The sequence below is a fragment of the Callorhinus ursinus genome, unplaced genomic scaffold (assembly GCF_003265705.2).
Source record: "Callorhinus ursinus isolate GAN/ISIS: 27379988/994484 unplaced genomic scaffold, GSC_fseal_2.0 scaffold41, whole genome shotgun sequence".
Classification (NCBI taxonomy): Eukaryota; Metazoa; Chordata; class Mammalia; order Carnivora; family Otariidae; genus Callorhinus; species Callorhinus ursinus.
In genome coordinates, this window is record NW_027397103.1 from 12,698,059 (window position 1) to 12,717,269 (window position 19,211).

The 19,211-nt window shown below is 45.3% G+C and overlaps 1 protein-coding gene across 10 annotated transcripts in view; it reads left to right on the plus strand.

Annotated features, from left to right (window-relative positions):
* ZNF664 (zinc finger protein 664) overlaps nucleotides 1-19,211 on the plus strand; it is a 138,435-nt gene that overhangs the window by 25,497 nt on the left and 93,727 nt on the right. For 6 of the 10 annotated variants that reach the window (XM_073881277.1, XM_025889595.2, XM_073881280.1 and 3 more), the window contains 2 exons: nucleotides 15,036-15,101; nucleotides 15,206-19,123. The exons of 2 other annotated variants lie outside the window; for them this stretch is intronic. In XM_073881277.1, the coding sequence (XP_073737378.1) occupies nucleotides 15,784-16,569 (786 nt within the window). In that variant the 5' untranslated portion in view covers nucleotides 15,036-15,101; nucleotides 15,206-15,783 and the 3' untranslated portion in view covers nucleotides 16,570-19,123. Of the gene's footprint in view, nucleotides 1-1,570; nucleotides 1,741-10,221; nucleotides 10,271-15,035; nucleotides 15,102-15,205; nucleotides 19,124-19,211 lie in introns of those variants that run through there. 2 more of the 10 variants (XM_073881278.1, XM_025889597.2) reach the window with 2 other exon arrangements.

A 19,211-nucleotide genomic window follows, 5' to 3' on the forward strand; every position in this document is an offset into this window, starting at 1 on the left:
CTTAAAGCTCTTCTCGAGGCCATGGAGCTCACAGTAGATACAGGCTGCATTTCCTCTTGGCTGGTCTGCTGTGAAACCTGTGCTCACTCTCCTTTACCGTGCTGCCCACTGGGGGGGGGGGGAGCGCGCACACGTGCACACGTACACGAAAGACTTTTGGGAGGTGAAGACCGAATGTACCATTTATGGATTGAAGTTGAAGCAAAGAGGAAATTATTGGGAAGGAAAGGAAAAATTAAGATTTTTCTGTGAAATGTAATCTCTTGAGTAAATGAAATACATAACTTATATTCTTCTAAAGTGAGCAAAGGTGAAATGACTCCAGGTTTTTACGGAGTGAAAAGGGTTTGGATCAGTATGAAATAAGCCTGCCCCATTCAACATCCCAAAAGAATAAACAAAGGCCCATTGTGTGAATATAGGACCTGACAGAGATCAGTGGAGGGGAAGTTGTTACTGAAAGCATTCCGTGTCCTGGTGTTAGTTTCCAGAGCTGGTGGTTTCCTAGGCTGTAGCTTCCTGTGGTTGTAACAGTGTGTCACAAACTGGGTGGCTTAAAACAGCAGAGATTGATTCTATTCTGGAAGCCAGAAGTCTGAAATCAAGGTGTGAGCAGGGAATCAGCAGGGTTGTACTCCCTCTGAAGGCTCCAGGGAAGAATCCTGTGCCCCTTCTAGCTTCTGGTGGTTGCCAGTAATCCTTGGCTTGTAGACACATCTCTCTAATCTCTGCCTCTCTCGCCACACTGCCTTCTATCCCCTGTGTGTGTGTATCTGTCTGAATTTCTTTTTCCTTTCTATTATAAAGGCACCAGTCATTGGATTCAGGGCCCACCCCAATCCAGTATGACTTCATCTTAAGTAATTACATCTGCAAAGACCCTATTTCCAAATAAGGTCACACCCTGAGGTTCCAGGTGGATATGAATTTTTGAGAAACTGAATTCAACCTAGTACAGTTTCTTCTGCAAAGCTCTGGTTAACCCAGCCTGACACTGACAAGTTCATGCTGGAATGAATGTCAGCAGTTGGTGCTGCAATTAGAAGATGGGGATTTGGCTGTTAATTTTTATTGGGCTACAGTGGAAGGGAGACTCAGAGACAGTGTGGGTTTCCAAGGGAAAAGACGTGCTGAGTGCAATGAGGACTTCAAGTTAAATCTTTACACAGTTTTTGATAACCACATTGGAAGAGAGTGTTCTCTGTTCCAGAAACTGAACTAGCATTTCCAGGAGGAGTAGTGAGGCCAGATTCACCCCCTACTAGAAAAGCAGCTGCACACCAGCCCACTCAGCAGCTAATGTCCTCGTGGAACTTGGTTTTCCGACCTCCAATGGGGCCTTTACCATGCTTCACCCCTCATCTGTGCCTGAATCCCGTCCTTTCTTCCCTCTTAGGAACCTTGGCAGTCTCATGCCTTCCTGTTTTTCTTTTCCTTTCCCTTTTTTTTTTTAAAGATTTATTTATTTATTTATGTATGTATGTATGTATGTATGTATGTATGTATTTGACAGAGAGAGAGAGAGCACAAGCAGGGAGGAGCAGCAAGTAGAGGGAGAGGGAGAAGCAGGCTCCGCACTGAGCAGGGAGCTCGACGTGGGTCTCCATCCCAGGATGCTGGGATCATGACCTGAACCAAAGGGAGACGTTTAACCGACTGAGCCACCCAGGTGCCCCTGCCTTCCTGGTTTTTTTTTTTAGGATGGAGTTCTAGCTTTATAGGAAGACCACTACTGCACAGGTGTGTTGCAACTGTAATGATTATGTTTTCTCAAGAATAAGTCGTAAAAAAAAAAAAAGTTCTTAGTGTTTAAAGTGTTACTGTTGCTTGTAGGACCCTGTTGATGTGTGACTCCTGCTTTTGCCCCACCTTCTGCCTTTTACATACTGAACTTTCACTTGCTAGGGTTTGTCATCCTGACTGTCCCTAGACACCTGCCATTCCCTAGGCTGGGATCCTCTGCCCTCCTACTCTTTGTGGCTAACTCAGTTTGTCCTTTGTATTTCAGTTTAGAAGGAGAGTCTACTAGAAGTCTTCCTTGTCATGCTGAGATTAGTTAGGATGCCCCTTGTTTAGGCAGCTGTGTCCACAGATGTGAGCCTCTATGATAGCACGGGTCATGCGATACTGGACCTGTCACCTTCCCCTCCTAGACTGTTAAACACATGGATGTTTTGTTCATCATAAGATTCTTTAGAGCTTAGCCCAGTGCCTGACGAATACTGGGAACTCAATAAATGTTTGTAGAACGTATGCCTGTATGCATGCATGCTCTGACCCTACATCGAAGAGTTCAGCATCCAGGATGGTGACATTTTTCCTGTAAGCTTGCTTCTGGGTGGAGAATCACTTACATATCAAACACTAAACATGGCAAGAGCCAACATGTATTAGAACTGGGAACACAGGGTTCTTCTAAAATACTTCCCAGTAATTAAGGGGCCTAGAAGTTGATTTGGATTCCTTCTGTTTCACAGTTACTAGTCTAGTGTATCATCATCTGAGCTAATGCTGATCATCTTTGTTGGAGAGCCTTCTCCAGACCCTCTGACACACTTGCCTGTTCTACACGTGTGAGGAAGATTAATCACGTGGCCACTTCAGCCCATTGCAGTTGGTGGTGGTGATTTTTGGGTGAATGTGGAGGCATAGACATATCTTCTTTTCTGTTCTTCTTTTTTTATCCTTCCCAGAAAGTGTGTCCTTGTCCCTTTGAGGGAAAAAAACTTTAACCTGTATGTTCTAACAGATCTAGTTCTGGATGGGAAGTTCGTTTGATCTCTGCTGAAATAGATTTAACCCACAAATGAAAGGGTCTGCTACTACAGAGTGGGATTATTTATACTTCATGCTTTATAGGAAGTCTTGCAGCCCTAAAATTTTAGAAAGACTGGTAGTACTTTCTAAGTTTCTTATAGTCAGAGGAGTTGTATTTTCTCAGAAACAAGAGGTAATTTTCACTTGACTTTATGACAAAGTAATTGTGTAGTTATTTCAAATGACAGATTTCCTGAGCCAGCAGTCTGAATTTCAGAGATAACATTCAAGATGAAAAAAGAAAGAGTCGATGTCCAGAGAGAAATGGTGAAGGGATGCACCGTGAGCAGGATCATGGGCACTTCTTCCCCTGGAAAAGGAGACAGAACTGGAACCTGGACAGTGTGCGTGTGTTTGAGCTTTGGCGGTGGGAGAGGAGGGAGCGCTCTGATGCGCTCTGTCTTCTCCTTGAGGAGTGGCAGTCCAGGTGGGGCTGGGGCTGCTGCCGGGGGTTGGGGGAGAGGTGGAGTCAGAGACAGGCGAAAGCCGGAAAGGCTACAGGCACTCCAGCAGCCCTCAAGGCTCAGTTGAAGTTGTTGACATGAAAACCTTGGCAGTTTTATGATTTTCCCTGTCAGCACGCAAAGGCTGAAATTTCTGTTGGAATAGGCAATGATTTCTTCCAGGTAGGCAGCCACTTTGTCTTTTGATCATTCCCATTTGGCAAAAACCCAGTCCTGCAGATACTCATCCATCTGTGTTCCTCACACAGCACCTGAGTGATAAGCCCATGACCACTTCCGGTGTTTCTCTGGTCATTCCACTCTCCCGCCCTGCACACAACCATTCGAGACCCTCCCTGCGCTCCCAAGCTGCCCAGCACCCACTTGCCCTCTCCTCTGCAGATGGCCTTGCTTCCCACTCACTGAGCACCTTCCTGCGCTCTCCCACCACGTGCCGTCTCCTCTGCCACAGTGGAGGGCTGGCCTTCCCCTTCTCAGGCAGACTCTCGGATTCTCCACGGGCCTTTCCACGATTTCTTTTCTCCCCTACTCTGCCTTTCCCTTTCAGTGGAATTCTTCCCATTTCTCTTTCTTCCCTGAACTTTTCCTGGAAGCATAACTACAGTCACAAACTGCAGGGTATGGCATGATGAATGTTCACAGCTCTAAAGTAAACACACCTGTGTAAACCAGCGTCCAGCTTAGGGAGCCACATGACCGGGACCCCCGAGCCCCCTGTGCTCCTTTCTAGGCATAGCTCCTCTGTCCTCTCTGTTCCTAAGAGCGTAGAGTGACTTCACCTGTTTTGAACTCTGTAAGTGGAATCATGCAGGATGTCCTCTTGTGCTGGAGTGTGTCCTCTTCACTTCTCACCTGGCACTGCTTCAGTTAACCCTCTACATGGTAATGGCTCACAAATTTGCATCTTATAAAGTGCTGACATCTTACCTGAGTGCTAGTTTCTTCCATCCAGCTACTGTCCTTGACATCTGCTCTTGGATATTACAGATGTCTGAAATTGAAGTCATGTTCTTAATCTCTAAACTGAGATCTTTCCTAGTGTTCCCTGTCTTAATGAACGGCCCCACCTCCACCCGGTTATTAAAACAGAAAACCTAAGGGTCATCCTTGGCATTTCGTCTTCCCTAACCCATTGTGTTTATTTAGTCCACTAATCGGACTGATTTTTCTCTCCTAAATATGCCTTAAAATCATCCACTTCTTTTTATCTCTACCACTGCTTTGGTGCCGGTTACCATCCTTCCTGTCCTAGGCTACTGAGGTAATCTCTGGCATATTCACCCCCAAGTACTCCTGCTTTTCACTCACCTGTTAACTCTACTTTAGCTACAGCTTTTTATTTAAAAACACAAGTGTGGGGGCGCCTGGGTGGCTCGGTGGGTAAAGCGTCTGCCTACAGCTCAGGTCATGATCCTGGAGTCCCAGGATCGAGCCCTGCATCAGGCTCCCCATTCGGTGGGGATTCTGCTTTTCCCTCTGCTCTTCACCTCTCTCGTGCTCTCTTTCTCTCTCAAATAATTAAATAAAATCTTTTTAAAAAATTAAAAATAAAAACACAACTGTGATGTTTCCATTTTAAAATGTACAAAAACTAACCACTCCAGTGGCTTTCCATTGCTGTTAGTATAAAGATCAAGACCTGTCAGTTCTACACCATCCTCCCCATTCTCACCATGCCCTGTGTCCCCTGTGGGCCCTTTCTCTCTTCTCATCCAGGCCTTATTCCTTCCCACAGTCCATTGTGGTCGACTCTCTCCTGTAGATCTGAGCTCCAACTCTTGCTACTTTGGGGCGGTCTTCCCTGACCCTGCTGACCAGGTCAACCCCACTGCCCTCGCAGTCATGGGCTCTCAGAGTACCACCCGGGTCTGCCTTGTAGCACTTAGCATAGTGTGGGTTTTACATTTCTTGTGGATGTCTTTGATGATGTCTGCCCCTCTGCTGTAGATGGTAACTTCCATACAGGAAGGGACTAGGCGTGTTCGTGCTCACTGTTGAGGGCACACACACTCGATAAACATTTGTTGCTTGGTGCCCCGTGGAAGACAAAGAGATGAAAGAGTCTTAGGTGTTCACTAAATTCACTGGTTCTCTGTGGCTCTTGCTGGTTGGGAGCTGGCCCTCAAGGGGCAGGGAAGACAACAAACAAGGAAACACGTCCCTTAGCACACAGACTAACTCAGGCGGCTGTGGTGGGTATGGGATGGTGAGGAAAACCCAACAGAGCCCTGGCTGAGAGAGCCTTGCGGGGTAGGAGGTGAGTCAGTCTAAAGTGGTTAATGGAGCACCGCCCTCTGAGACGCCCTCACAGCTGAGAAGACGCTGGCTCCCGGAGGATCAGGGAGACATGTGGGCAGGGGAGCGCTTGAGGCACTGGAGGGAGCAGGCTTGGTGAGTTCGAAGACTGGAAAGGGGACCAGTGAGGTGCGTGGTGTGCAAGAGGGTGTGGGCGTGAGATTGGGTGTCCTGCATGTGCCCCGGAGAAAGGAGCATGCACTTTAGAGAGCAGTGGAGGGTTGAAGCAGGGGTGTGGCATGGTTTTATTCATGTTTTTAAAACATTAGGCTGACTTGTGGAGGCGCAGGAGTCAAGCTGAGAGATGGCCGATTGAGCAGCTGTGGGCTTCGTCTGAGCTTGGCTGGGGTGGCTGTTGTGGTCGCAGAGGCGAGGCCAGGCAGGTGGACAGAGATCATGGAGGGAGGCAGATACGGGGACGAGGAAGTAAGGCGGGCTTCCTGCGTGGATGCTCCTGGGATGGAAGAGTGAGGGGGGAGCCCGCTGAAGGCTTGGGTTTGGGGGTGCTGTTTGTGATGCAGTCCTGCGCTAGACGTAGAACTTCGGAGCCGACATCAGGATGGCATTTTAGCCTGTGTGACTGGGTGAGATTACTTGAAGAGAGATTATAGAATTGCAAAAAAGGGGATCCCCATTGGTGCCCTGCAGCACCCCAACATTTTAGAAGTCAAGCAGAAGAGGAGGAGGAGTGTCCAGTAAAGGAAACAAGGAGTGGCTACTGAGGGAGCAGGACAGCTGGTGAGGGGCCCCAATGCAAGCCCCGGAAAGTGTGTCATATGGTCCCGTCTAGTAGACAAGGGCTGCGCTCACTGGGTTTGACGATGTGGAGGTCACAATGGCCTGGATAAGAGTGGTTTTCGGGGAAAGGGAGAGACAGAAACCTGATCGAGAGAATGTGAAGCATGAAGCTCCCAAGAAGTTTTGCTGTGAAGGAGAGAGAGGGTATTTTGGCTGATGGGTGGGGGGGGGGCTGTGGGATCCAAAGAAGTTTGTTTCAGGAAGGGGCATCTAGCACATGTTTGTATGGGAATGGACCAGTAGGTAGGACAAAATCGTTGCTGGCAAAGAGAATCATTGCAGGATTTAATTTGGAGAGGCCTCAGGAGGAGCTGACCGCACACCAGTGGAAGGGCTGGCCTGTGAGGAGCAGGGCGCTTGCCTGCAAGAAGGAGGGGGAGGGTGGCAGGGAGCGTGGGTGCAGATGCAGCCAGCTGCGGGGGTGCCTGTGGGAGGCTGAGGACACTGCCATCAGGCTGCTTCTGTTTTCTCAATTACCATGGTGGGTTATCAGCGCCAAGAAAGGGAGGTGGAGGAGACACGGGAGGTTTGAGGAGAAAGAGCGTACCAGGGCCATTGCTGTTATGACCACGAAGCAGCAATTGGAAATACTGGGAAGTGTGAAATCAAGACTCTCAGAGGAGTGTGTGGAGGCCTGGTGCCCATTTGAGGTTTGTCATCATGGATTCAGTAGAGCCTGGCATCATTCAGCCGTTTGGGTGCCTGCATGGACAGGTGGAGAAGTGATTTAAGAAGGGAGGGTGTTATTACAATGGTGTGACAGGGAGAAGGCAGCAAGAGAGCTAGCCGTGAGCCCGGGAGAGGAGCTCGCACAGTGGACGGAAGCGGAGTGAGCGGCTGACAGGAGAAATGGAAAGGCTAGTGCTTGTGAGTCTCTGGGTGAGGGACTACTGGAGTCGGTTAGCTGGCAGGGGACAAAGCGCCAGGTGGTCAGAGAGTAGGTTGCTTGAGCGGATTTTGGAGATGGCCGTGCCGTTATTGGTGATGACAGAACTGAGGGATGGCCTTCGCATGGTGATGCAAGAGGAGGGTGGCCGGTGAGAAGGGTGGGGCTGCGGAGCCTGTGCCGGGAAAGGGAGTGGGAGGAAAAGGCGGACGGGGTCTGATTAGTGGGACAGAAAACCATGAAAAGCAGATTGGAGGTCCTCTGGGAACAAAGGAAAGATGCTGTCGGATTAGCAGAGTCAGAAAGCTGGAAGGACGTGTTGGGGTCAAATGATCAGGTTTCCCTGGAGACAGGTCAGCTGCTCATACGTTTGTATGCCAGTGTCCTCCTTGTCTGCGTGCAGTGATGTGCCTGGGTCGTCAGGGTAGTGGTGTCCCTGCCGGCAGCTGATTTAGCTCTGCGGTTGAGAACGCTGGTGTCTGTCTTTCTCATGACTTCACACCTTCATTACAGGGATCTCATAAGCAAAAGCTTACTGGTTTTCTTTTTGTTATGGGAAATTTCTAATAAATTCAAAAGCAGAGGAAATAACAAAATGTACCCCTGTGTACCCTTCACCCAGGTTCAAACCCATCATCATCTGCTGTTCTTGCTTCGTGTGCTCCTTTACTTCTTTGTTTACATGAGAAGCCAGTCTATTACCTGAGTGAGGTTTTGTGGGTATCAGCATCTTACTGATGATATGAACACTTGTGCAGCCAGCATTTCAAAAAAGAAGAAAATACATAATACAGATGTCTGTTCGTGGGTCTCCAAAGCATGCTCCTTCACATTTTGACTGACTGATAGCATAGAAAACTTTTTTTTTTTTTTTTTTGGTGATAGGCTAGTACATCTGCATTATCCTGATTATTTAAAAAGGAAACATACAAAATTGTGTTGGGTGGTATACTCGCCTGATGTTCTGAGACTAAGTAGAAATACACTTTTCAGTCCCTTCCACTCCTTTGGTTGAACTTCATTCACACAGCGGCTGCCCTGCATCTTTTAGTCCTCAGTCTTTCAAAGGCATCCCTGTCCTGTCCCCACACCAACCCTTCTCCCTCACCAGCCCCGCTCTTCTCTGTCGTCAGTGCTAACAAGACATGGTCCTCAGTCTCCCTGGCTCCGGTCTGGGGCCCACTGGCATGCCCTTCTGCAAGCTTATGTCCTCAGAAGCCTGGCTGGGGGGTTTTAGTGGCTCGGCAGCGAATTTCTCTTCTTTGTCATCAGCACCAGTCCCAGGTGTCTGTGCCTTTGTACTTTGTAGCTCCTGAGTCACAGTCTGCCTCATTCAGAACAGCACCGTGCAGTGTTAGGTGGCATCTGGTTTCACAGGTGTATGCAGAATCTGATGTTGAGCCTTTTGGCTGCTTATGCCTATAGGAGTGTAACTGTATTTCTCTCTCCTGCTGCATCAGGGTGATTAGTCTTGATTTTATGTCTAACCTGTACAGAGTATGATCCAGCCTTCTGGAGCATTGGTCACAGTTTCCTGACCTCCCCCTCTGTGGTTGAATGGCTGGCATTCCTCTAATGCCTTCCGTCATCTTGGCACCAAGTGTCCCTGTGGGATGCTGTCTGTCCATGTGTCTCAGTCATTGGCATCTCTGTTCTCCAACACCTGCCCTGTGGAGACTAGGCCCTTCTAGTTTGAGTTCCCGGTTTGCAACCATAGGATCATTTTAACAAGAAATTGATGAAAAACTAGTGCACTCTTTTTTCCCAGGCAAAACAGTATTTTTTGGTCAGCTATGTAAAGAGAGTAATATACGTAAAAGGTGTACGTAAAAGTATGTTTAAATAATCTCTCTTTCAGAATCCACATCCATTCCTCCCGGCACAGCATGAGCTTCTTCCAGGGCCGAGGGACTGTTACCTGTATTCTGCATCAGACTCAGTCTGAAGTTAGGGAAGAAAATCAGTGTCCTCACTCTGTCCTTCCTCTTGACATTTGCCCCCTGCGGGTGTGACCAGAGGGGGCTCCTTCCCCCACAAGCACGTCTGCCTACAAGGAACATTAAGGCCGGTGCGGGGGCCTGTGTGTCTCCCACAGCCTCAGGCTGTGGTTCAGTGTTAGCACTGCCTCCCAATCTCGAATGGGGAGCACTTGCCTGGAGCAGCCCTCAAAGGGCGACAGCTCTGTCCTCTCAGCTGTGAATCCTGCACCTGCACCTCCAGATGGCCCTTCCCAGTGTCAGTGCCCAGAGCTTCTATGCCCTCAGGACAGTTTCTCTGTATTTAGAACTCATTTTTTTACTTCTTTGCATCTCAACATCAGGTATTTATTTGCTGATTCCTCATTTTTAGCTGTACTGAGAGGGCAGTTCTGATTTGGATGTTCCTTCATGTCACAATGTTTAGATGAGGCAAAGATTCCAGTGGATGGAAGGAACTCCCTTTTTCATGGAAGGTGGGGATTTCATGGGCTGAATTTAAGCAGTTTTTCTCTCAATTCTCTGCAAACTCTAAATTCCTATTTGAGCAGTTCCTCCCCACTGTAGATTGAACCTCCAGACTGCTGGCCCGCTCCTGAGGTCTCATGTGGAGAGACTGAGTGTTGCCGTGGGTACTGTTCAGGAGACCTCAGGGCAGGGCTCCTTCCCCCTCAGGTCAGAAGGGTGGTCCTGCAGTTCTAAAGGCTGTCCCCTTCAAAGCTCTTAGGGATCACTGGATATGAGACATGTCTTGAGTGGGAGAATCTTGGGAACATGTGCATTTGGGATTTGTAGGATTTTTAGCTCATACCTACTCCCTTGCTTTCCGGTCTTCTTTATGTGTACAGGCGCAGTGGGTCAGGTAATGTTTAGGAAAGTTTATGGCAGGGATCCTTTTTACTGCTGTTTGTCCTGTTGTTCTTTGTTTGGTCATGTGGGAAATTGGCTGGAGTTTCTCTTTATCTTTTTTTTCTTTTTCCTGCAGAATATAGCTTATCCCATCCCCCATCCCCACCACGGGGTAAGACTTACAGGTATGTTTGAGCATTTTTACTTGGAAGGAATGGTGACTGATTTCCTCCTTGAGGGAAACTCTGGCGGGAGTTCATGTCGGAATTTCATGTCCCTGAGCTTTGGGGTGGAGTTTTTGCCCTCTGAGTGGAGTCAGTCTCTTCTGAGGCGCCAGTCTGGATGGGTGCCCTGACCCTCACTGCTTCATTTCCGAGTGAGGAGAGCCACACAGTGTCTGGGGTGGCTGGTGAGGGAGGGAGGCTGTAGTGTGGCACTGCGCCTTTGTCCTCCTCTTGTCCCTGCCCTGAAGCCACGGACTTCTCTCTCTCCAGGGACATCTGCGATGCTGTGCACATTCTTACATGCTCAGGGTTGCTTGGAGAAGTCAGCCATTTGGAAGATCATATTTGTTTAGTTTCATGTCTGTACAGTGTACCTGGTTCTGGGATCAGTTTGTTGTTGCAAGAGGAGCAGGAAAAGAATGTCTTCCCAGCATTAACGGATTTTTTTTAAAATTTAATTTTATTTTGTTATGTTAGTCACCATACATTACATCATTAGTTTTTGGTGTAGCGTTCCATAATTCATTGTTTGCGTATAACACCCAGTGCTCCATGCAGTACGTGCTCTCCTTAATACCCATCAGCAGGCTAGCCCATCCCCCCACCCCCCTCCCCTCTAGAACCCTGTTTGTTTCTCAGAGTCCACAGTCTCTCATGGTTCGTCTCCCCCTCTGATTTCCACCCCCTTCATTTTCCCCTTCCTTCACCTAATGTCCTCCATGCTATTGCTTATGTTCCACAAATAAGTGAAACCATATGATAATTGACTTTCTCTGCTTGACTTATTTCATTTAGCATAATCTCCTCCAGTCCCATCCATGTTGATGTAAAAGTTGGGTATTCATCCTTTCTGATGGCTGAGTAATATTCCATTGTATATTATGGAAGGGTAGACCTTCCTTCTTTAAAGAAGACCACATCTTCTTTATCCGATTTTTTTATCATAAAAAACTTCAGATACGCCCAGAGGTACATTTTATTTATCGTTTATCCATCATTATGTGTCCATTACCTGGCCTCAGTAGTGACAATGTTTTTGCCACATTTGCTTTACTGTCCTTTTTTACTGTCTTGTTTTTTTTTTCTGAAGCATTTGAAGACCATCTTGGACCCATCTCATGTCACTTGATTCCTGCAAACTTCACTATACATCTCTGAGAACACTGACATTTGTTTACATGACTCCAATGGTGTTAGCACACCTTAACACAGTTGGCCGCATTTCTTGTACAACGTGATAACCCCATCTCTAATCATGTTTCCTCACTTGCCTCCTTTCAGCAGTTGGTTTATTGGAATCAGATTCCAAAGAAGGTCCTCACATTACATTTGATTGTTAGGTCTTGAGTCTCTTTAATCTAGAGTCGCTCTCCACCACGACTCCCCATTTCCAGGCCATTTACTTGTTGGAACAATGGGCAGCTGTCCTGTGGACTGGCTCACACTTTGGTATTTTTCTACTTGCTTCCTGGCATTTCTTCTATCCCTCCTTGTTCCTTTAAATAAAAATGATGTCTAGAGTCTTGGTTAGGTCCTGGTTCAATCTTTTGGCAAGAATATTTCAGAGTGATGCTGTGTGTTTCCTATCGCATCGTATTGGGGGGCACACAGGTCTGGTTGCTCCTCTTTTGAGTAATGCTAAGATTGGTGAGTGGGTTTAGGTGGTAACAGCCTGATCCTTGCAATGTAAAATTCCTGGTCATGGTCAGGTATTTCGTTAGGGTTACACATTTACTAGCTGGGTTGTTGCATTACCTCAAAAGATAGTTCATAGAGGGGCATCTGGGTGGCCCAGTCAGTTAAGCATCTGACTCTTGATTTCAGATCAGATCGTGATCTCAGGGTCATGAGATTGAGCCCCGCGTGGGGCTCTGCACTCAACAGGGTGTCTGCTTGAGATTCTGTCTCTCCCTCTGCCCCTCCCCACCACGTTCTCTCTCTAAAATAAATAAATCTTAAAAAAAAAAAAAAAGCTCATAGAGGAAAGATAGGATGGAGGCACAGTTCTTTCCTTTTAATTGCCAGTTTTCAGGGTAAAAAGTTGGTGGCCTAGTTACTTCTAGTTTTATTCAGTGCCTTGAATCTCTGTCTCTCTGCCTCTGTCTGTCTATCTCTCTCTCTGCTCCCCTCTACCCCCATTCCTCACCCCTGAAATCATTGTGAAATCTGAGGTTTTGTATATTTAATTTGTTTCAGTAGATTGTGTTCATTATTCCTTTTGATGCTCAGTTGTCCCATTCTTGGCCAATGGGAGTCTCTTCATAAATTGACATTGGTGTTCCTTTGGCATGACTCTCTTGGTCTCTTGCTTTCTGGAATAACGAGATGTCCCAGGCTAATTTTGTAAAATGCTGCTCTGGCCTTGAAATCAGCTGCTCCTTCAAGGATCCCTGTGTCTTTTGGTGGAGAAGGGTGTTTTGCTGTTGGTTGTCATTGCTTCTAGGTCTTTTTGGTGGATAGAGCTAAAAAAGACATGAATTCAAACTGATAAGTCACATTTTATGTTGGATTAGTTTTTTCCTTAACTTTGATTTTATGTTTGTATTTGGTTTATCTTACATTGAATCTTGGTTCCTAACATTAACAAAATTACTTGTTTGCTTAATCTTTATAAACACACCAGTGTTGTTATAACTAACAAACTATTGAAAGAAGTTTGATTTCTTTGCAGCTCTTTTAAAAAAAAGATTTTATTTATTTATTTGAGAGAGTGAACGAGCACAAGCAGGGGGAGCGGCAGAGGGAGAAGCAGACTCCCCGGCTGAGCAGGGAGCCTGATGTGGGGCTCAATCCCCGGACCCTGAGATCAAGACCTGAGCCAAAGGCAGATGCTTAACTGACTGAGCAACCCAGGCACCCCTCTTTGCAGCTTTTTTGTCAACAGAATCTGTCCCGCTAAGTATGTACACTCAGTATGTGGTACTCTGAAGCCCTTTGTGGATGTTACCAACTTGAAAATTAAGGTTCATTCTCTTCATTTGTTTTAAAATTTTAGGTATCATTTTCCTTTTTTTTATTTAATTTTATTTTTGGAATATATATATATATATAAACACATTTCCAAAGCCAAAACTACAAAACAGGGTACATTTGGAAAAGTTTTACTTCATCTTTGCTCCTTCATCCCCCATAGATAATTGCTTTTGTGTTATCCTCTGTATTAATTTGTGCATGTTATGTGAACAAATACATACATTCGCATTCACATCCCTGCTTTGCACAAAAGTTAGCATAGTATATATGCCGTTCTGTGTCTTGCTTTGTTTACTAAACAGTATGACAGGGGTTTGCTCCATATCAATGCATAGTGTTCTTCCTCATTCCTTTTTTTTTGAGCAGCTAAGCAGCATTTTATTGTGAGGAAGTACTAGAGTTGATTGGACCAGTCCCCTGCAGATAGGCCTTTGGTTGTCTGCAGTTTTGCCATGACAGGTACTGCCTCAGTGAATAACCTAGGACATCAGTCACTTCCTATTTTTGCCATTGTATCTTGGGATGGATCTCTAGAAATGTTGTTATAGAACAAAGGATAAATGCATATATTTTTCCAGCCACTGACTATATATTTGCTGAAATTTGAGTATCTAGTTCAATTTCATAATCCAAACACTTCCATTTAAAAGAGTCCAATTTATTTTGCCACTTTAATGTTGAGGAAATCTCATTTGCCCATGACCCTGTCTTTGTATGGAACATACTATTGAAAGTGTTACTTGAAGAAGATCTGTTGATTTCATTTAATTAATTAATTGAAGTATCAGTTACTGATTATAAAATACAAGCGATGAAAAGATTGCTAAAACATAGTCCTAAATCTCACAAGAGTTCAAATAAATATTTTGGGATTTATTTTATTTCCTGATCATTCTATTTGTTGTGTATTTTGTCCCCTGTTGGTTGTCAAAAGACTGGTAATAAGGCACTGGGAAATGTGCCTCTATACCAGAATGAAGTGGGATATGTCTGTTGGAGGAGAGAGGTTGTCATAAAATATTCTATAGATGCATTCTACAAATATTAATTGAACACCTCCCCTTCACTGGAACATAACAGTGAGCAACACACAGAGTTCCTTCCTCATGGCATTTATATCCTACTACAAGAGATGTATCAAAAACCAAGGAACAATAAGATAATCACAAGTTCTGTGTGCTTTGAAGGAATCAAACGAGAGATTGAAATAGAGTCTCAGTCAGGGACCTTCCTCAAGTGAGGGAGGGGCAGCTGACAGAGCAAGCCACGTGCCAGGTGGGGGAGCAAGCATTTCAGGCAGTAGCTTGTGGTGTTGAGGACTGAAGGAGAAGGCACAGCAAGGTGTGGGGGAGAGTGGAGGCAAGGTCATGCAGGGCCTTGGGTTTTCACTGAAGGGTTTGGATTTTGTTTTAAGTATATCAGGAAACCATTGAGGACAATTGAGCAAGGGAATGACATTCAATACCAATATATCATAGATTTAGTCTTTCTATAGATCGGAAGGCTACTCAAATGGGATGTTTTAGTTCTAAAGCAAACACTGTCCTTTCTGAAGTTCAAAGCGGAGATAGTTTTCCTTCTTGCTCCTTTATGCAGGACAGCTGCTCCTCATATTCAGGTCTTCTGAGGATTTCTTTTCTTTTTCAATAATATTCCCTTGACGTTGTTTAGATAATTACAGTAAGTGGTTGTAAGTGGATTATATACTTGGGCTATGAACAGGAGCATGATATCTACAAATTCTCTTCTTCAGACCTGCAAATCCAAGAGATACATCTCTCTGGACGATAAGAGAGCTTCTTCCTCAAGATCAAAAAAGGTCTGTATTGCTGCTGTCACGTTTATATGAAATTAATTATGGAACCAATAGCAATTTTTGGGAAAGAGGCATTTTCAATATATTTACTTATGTTTCTGTTACAGGAGACTGGAGTGAGACCCATGTAGGGAATCCCCAGAAGGAAGGATTGACACACCTGGAACCCGAGGAGCTTGCTTCCTGGGAAGGCTCCTGTCTGATGTGTAGGAGGCAGAATGTCCTACTGACTCTTCAAGGGGAGGCTACAGGGGACCGAGACCCTCCACCACAGGGGACACTGTGCAGTCCTTTTTCTAGAAGTGGGAAGTACGAGATTGTTCTACAAGAGGAAGATTCCAGGGGCTTACAAACACAGAGGTTTGCACCTTGGGAGCCCCTTGGAATGTTGACAACTCAGGATCTAAAGGAAAGTTCTGTGTTCATGAGTTACAGAATTCATGTGGAAGTAAATGTCACTTTATGATCAATAATAATACTGAGTGAGGAGCACTATGCAGGAAGAAATCTTCCACAGAAATACAGGCAGGGAGAAGCTTAGGCCAACCTTAGACCTACCTAATAGAGCAAGCCTGAGATAAACTGCCAGAATGGCCAAATAAGAGACTCTATGAAATAGCAATCGTGTAACTATAGTAGTCGTACAGAAATTTTTTCCTCTAAATCACGATACCAAATAGGAAAAATGATCTACAAGTGCCCCATGTGTAGGGAATTTTTCTCTGAGAGAGCAGATCTTTTTATGCATCAGAAAATTCACACTGCTGAGAAACCCCATAAATGTGACAAGTGTGACAAGGGTTTCTTTCATATATCAGAACTTCATATTCATTGGAGAGACCACACAGGAGAGAAGGTCTATAAATGTGATGATTGTGGTAAGGATTTTAGTACTACAACAAAACTTAACAGACATAAGAAAATCCACACAGTGGAGAAGCCCTATAAATGCTATGAGTGTGGCAAAGCCTTCAATTGGAGCTCACATCTTCAAATTCACATGAGAGTTCATACAGGTGAGAAACCCTATGTCTGTAGTGAGTGTGGAAGGGGCTTTAGTAATAGTTCAAACCTTTGCATGCATCAGAGAGTCCACACCGGAGAGAAACCCTTTAAATGTGAAGAGTGTGGGAAGGCCTTCAGGCACACTTCTAGCCTCTGCATGCATCAGAGAGTTCACACAGGAGAGAAACCCTATAAATGTTATGAGTGTGGGAAGGCCTTCAGCCAGAGCTCAAGCCTCTGCATCCATCAGAGAGTACACACTGGGGAGAAACCCTATAGATGTTGTGGGTGTGGGAAGGCCTTCAGCCAGAGCTCAAGCCTCTGCATCCACCAGAGAGTGCACACTGGGGAGAAACCTTTTAAATGTGATGAGTGTGGGAAAGCCTTCAGTCAGAGCACCAGCCTCTGCATCCACCAGAGAGTGCATACAAAGGAGAGAAACCATCTCAAAATATCAGTTATATAGAGCATTTTGCTAAGAGTTAAAAATCTTAAAACCCATAAGTGCCACTAGGAAGGAAACCCTGTAAATACCTACATTGACCTAAGAAATTTTTACAGCAAGCCCCAGCAGGACATTCTTATTGAAGAGGCATATAGTGAGGTTGGTTTTTTTAGATTCATGTCAAGTGTGTGCCACAACTTGGCTTTGAATCTGGAATCCCTCTGAGTGTCTGCTCAAGACAGGCTGTGAGGCCCCAGTCATGGGTGTGCATTTCCTGGGATTTGGGCCTGATGTCTCAGTAATGGGAAATACGACACAGGAAACCATGATCATTGCCCAGCCTCCTGAGTCACCTTCTGTCTACGCTTTACCTAAAAGTTACCCCAGTCATCCCCCCCTTCAGGAGCTCATGCCCTTCCTTCTCTCGATTCAGACATACTGGTTAATGCATTTGAAAATGGACAGCTCCCACAAAGACAGTGTCCTGGTATTTCTGAGGTTATCCCTTGGTTCAGCCCCTACATATCGTTCCATAGATCCCATTACTTCTGAGCCCGCTTTACCTGTATGTCCTCACAGTACCCGTAAATATCCACCCCTTCCTAGATGGCATTAAATTTCATTTTAGATTTTAGGTGACTCATAATTTCCATTCACTTGGCCCATCAGAGAAATCACTGGCAGACGTACATGCCCTTGAACTTTTTTTAAAACATGTTGTGGATTCTGCTAATCACTGTGTCTCTATGTTAGACTTAATTTTCTAGTGGCTACATCACATATTTTTAACTTGAATTTTTTGGAAATAACTGAATGTAAATAGGGAGGAAGAAGTAAGCAAGCAAAGTTGGAACTTTTCTCCATCCAGAATTGCCCTCTTGGGCTCCTTTTGTAGCACGTGGAGCTCCTTACTAGCTAGGGGAGACCATAGGAGAAGTGGATGGTGGGAGGAGTCACTAATAATATTTAGTCTCTGTTTCTGTAATTTTGGGCAATAATGTGTAGGAGTCCTCAATACCTTCATTGAGGATCAGGTATTCCTTCGTTTTTAGGCATGAATATCTATGTCACTCTCTCCTTTCCTTTCTTCATTCATTCAGCAAGTATTTATTGAACACCTCCTCTGTGCCAGGCATTGTGCTAGGTGCTGGGAATACCACTGAGTAAGACAGACAAGGGCCCTGCTCTCATGGAGTTTACTTCTGGTGGAGGAGACAGATGATACGCAAGTAAGCAAATACATAATGTAGTTTGAGATAGTGATTAAGTGCTATGAAGAAAATAAACTAGGGTGATGATTTAGAGTGGGGGTGGGGTGGGGGTGGGGCATCATTAGACAGTCAGGGAAGGCCTTTCTGAGGGGGGCGCTGGAGTGGAGCGCGCAAGGCTGGCAGCACCAGCTGGCTGGCCCCCGCTGCCATGTTTGCGGAGCAGAAGGTGGCCAGGTGCTGGGGCAGAGCGAGCCACGGGGAGGGGAGAGATACTGAGTTGTTCAGTATCCCAACATTTATAGGCCCCTTTTTCTTTTCTTCTTCCTTTTTTTCTTTTTTTTTTTTTTTGTGGCTAGATTGATATTAAAAACTCATGTGGAAGAACTCAAGGAATGTTTAGAAGACCAAAAGTCCCCAATGACGAGAACAAAAAGCAACTAATTTTTAACTTTGTTTCTCTTCTCATTCCTGTTTCCATTGATTCCCACATGTAGTCCTTATGCTCAGGAAGTCTTGGGGGAAGTTAAGGATCTTTGAAGCTCTGAAATGGGTGAACAGGTTCGTGGTGTCTGTCAACTGTCTTAAGAGGTTGGGAAATGAATTCCCGAAATAGTCATCGAAATACTGAAACAAAGCTTGATTTTCTCTTCATATTTGAATTAATTTCTTCTGTTTGACTGGAAAGGGTTTTTGTGTAACTAAAACCTCAAAGGCATAAACGAGATTTAAAAGGAGCACATTATTTAGTGGGTGGGCCATGAAACTAGAGATGGGGTTTGGGGATAATTGTGTCCCTCTCTGGATTTTCATCCAGACAGCTCTGTTCACAGCCTTTGGGAAGTCCCTTCTCCTGTGTGTCCTCCTTGCCCAGGAGAGGGCCAGCCTGGTTCCTGGGTGGAACCCCTTCCAGGCCTGATGCCCTCGACTACGATTTACTGTAGTGTCTTACCCTCGTCCATGTCATGGTAGCCTGCGGCGTTAGAGAGCCGCCTAGACTTTTAGTTGGTAGAGAGACAGCGGAACTATCATCAGTAGGATTTTAGTTTTAGGAAAAATCGGTTTGATTTCTAGCTTTATTACTATTAGGTGTGTGAGCTTGGGCAGATCGCCTAATCGTTGAGTCTAGTTTTCTCACAAAACGAGGACATTAGGCTAAATGATTTCCGAGTTTCCAGCTAGTCCTAGAGTTCTATATTTCTACATAGTTGAATTATTTTATCATGCTGTTGCTGGGGAATATGACTAACACTTTTGAAGCTACTAATTTTATGTCGAGCTTTAAAGTCCATAATTGTTATCTTCGGAAAATATTATTTGACCTACAGTATGTCCAAATCAATTTAATAAAATCACTTTATAACAGGGTTCTGTGCTTGACATGTAGTTGTGTGAATTCAGGGGTCATTGTGTGTGTGTGTGTGTGTGTGTGTGTGTGTGTGTGTGTGTGTGTGT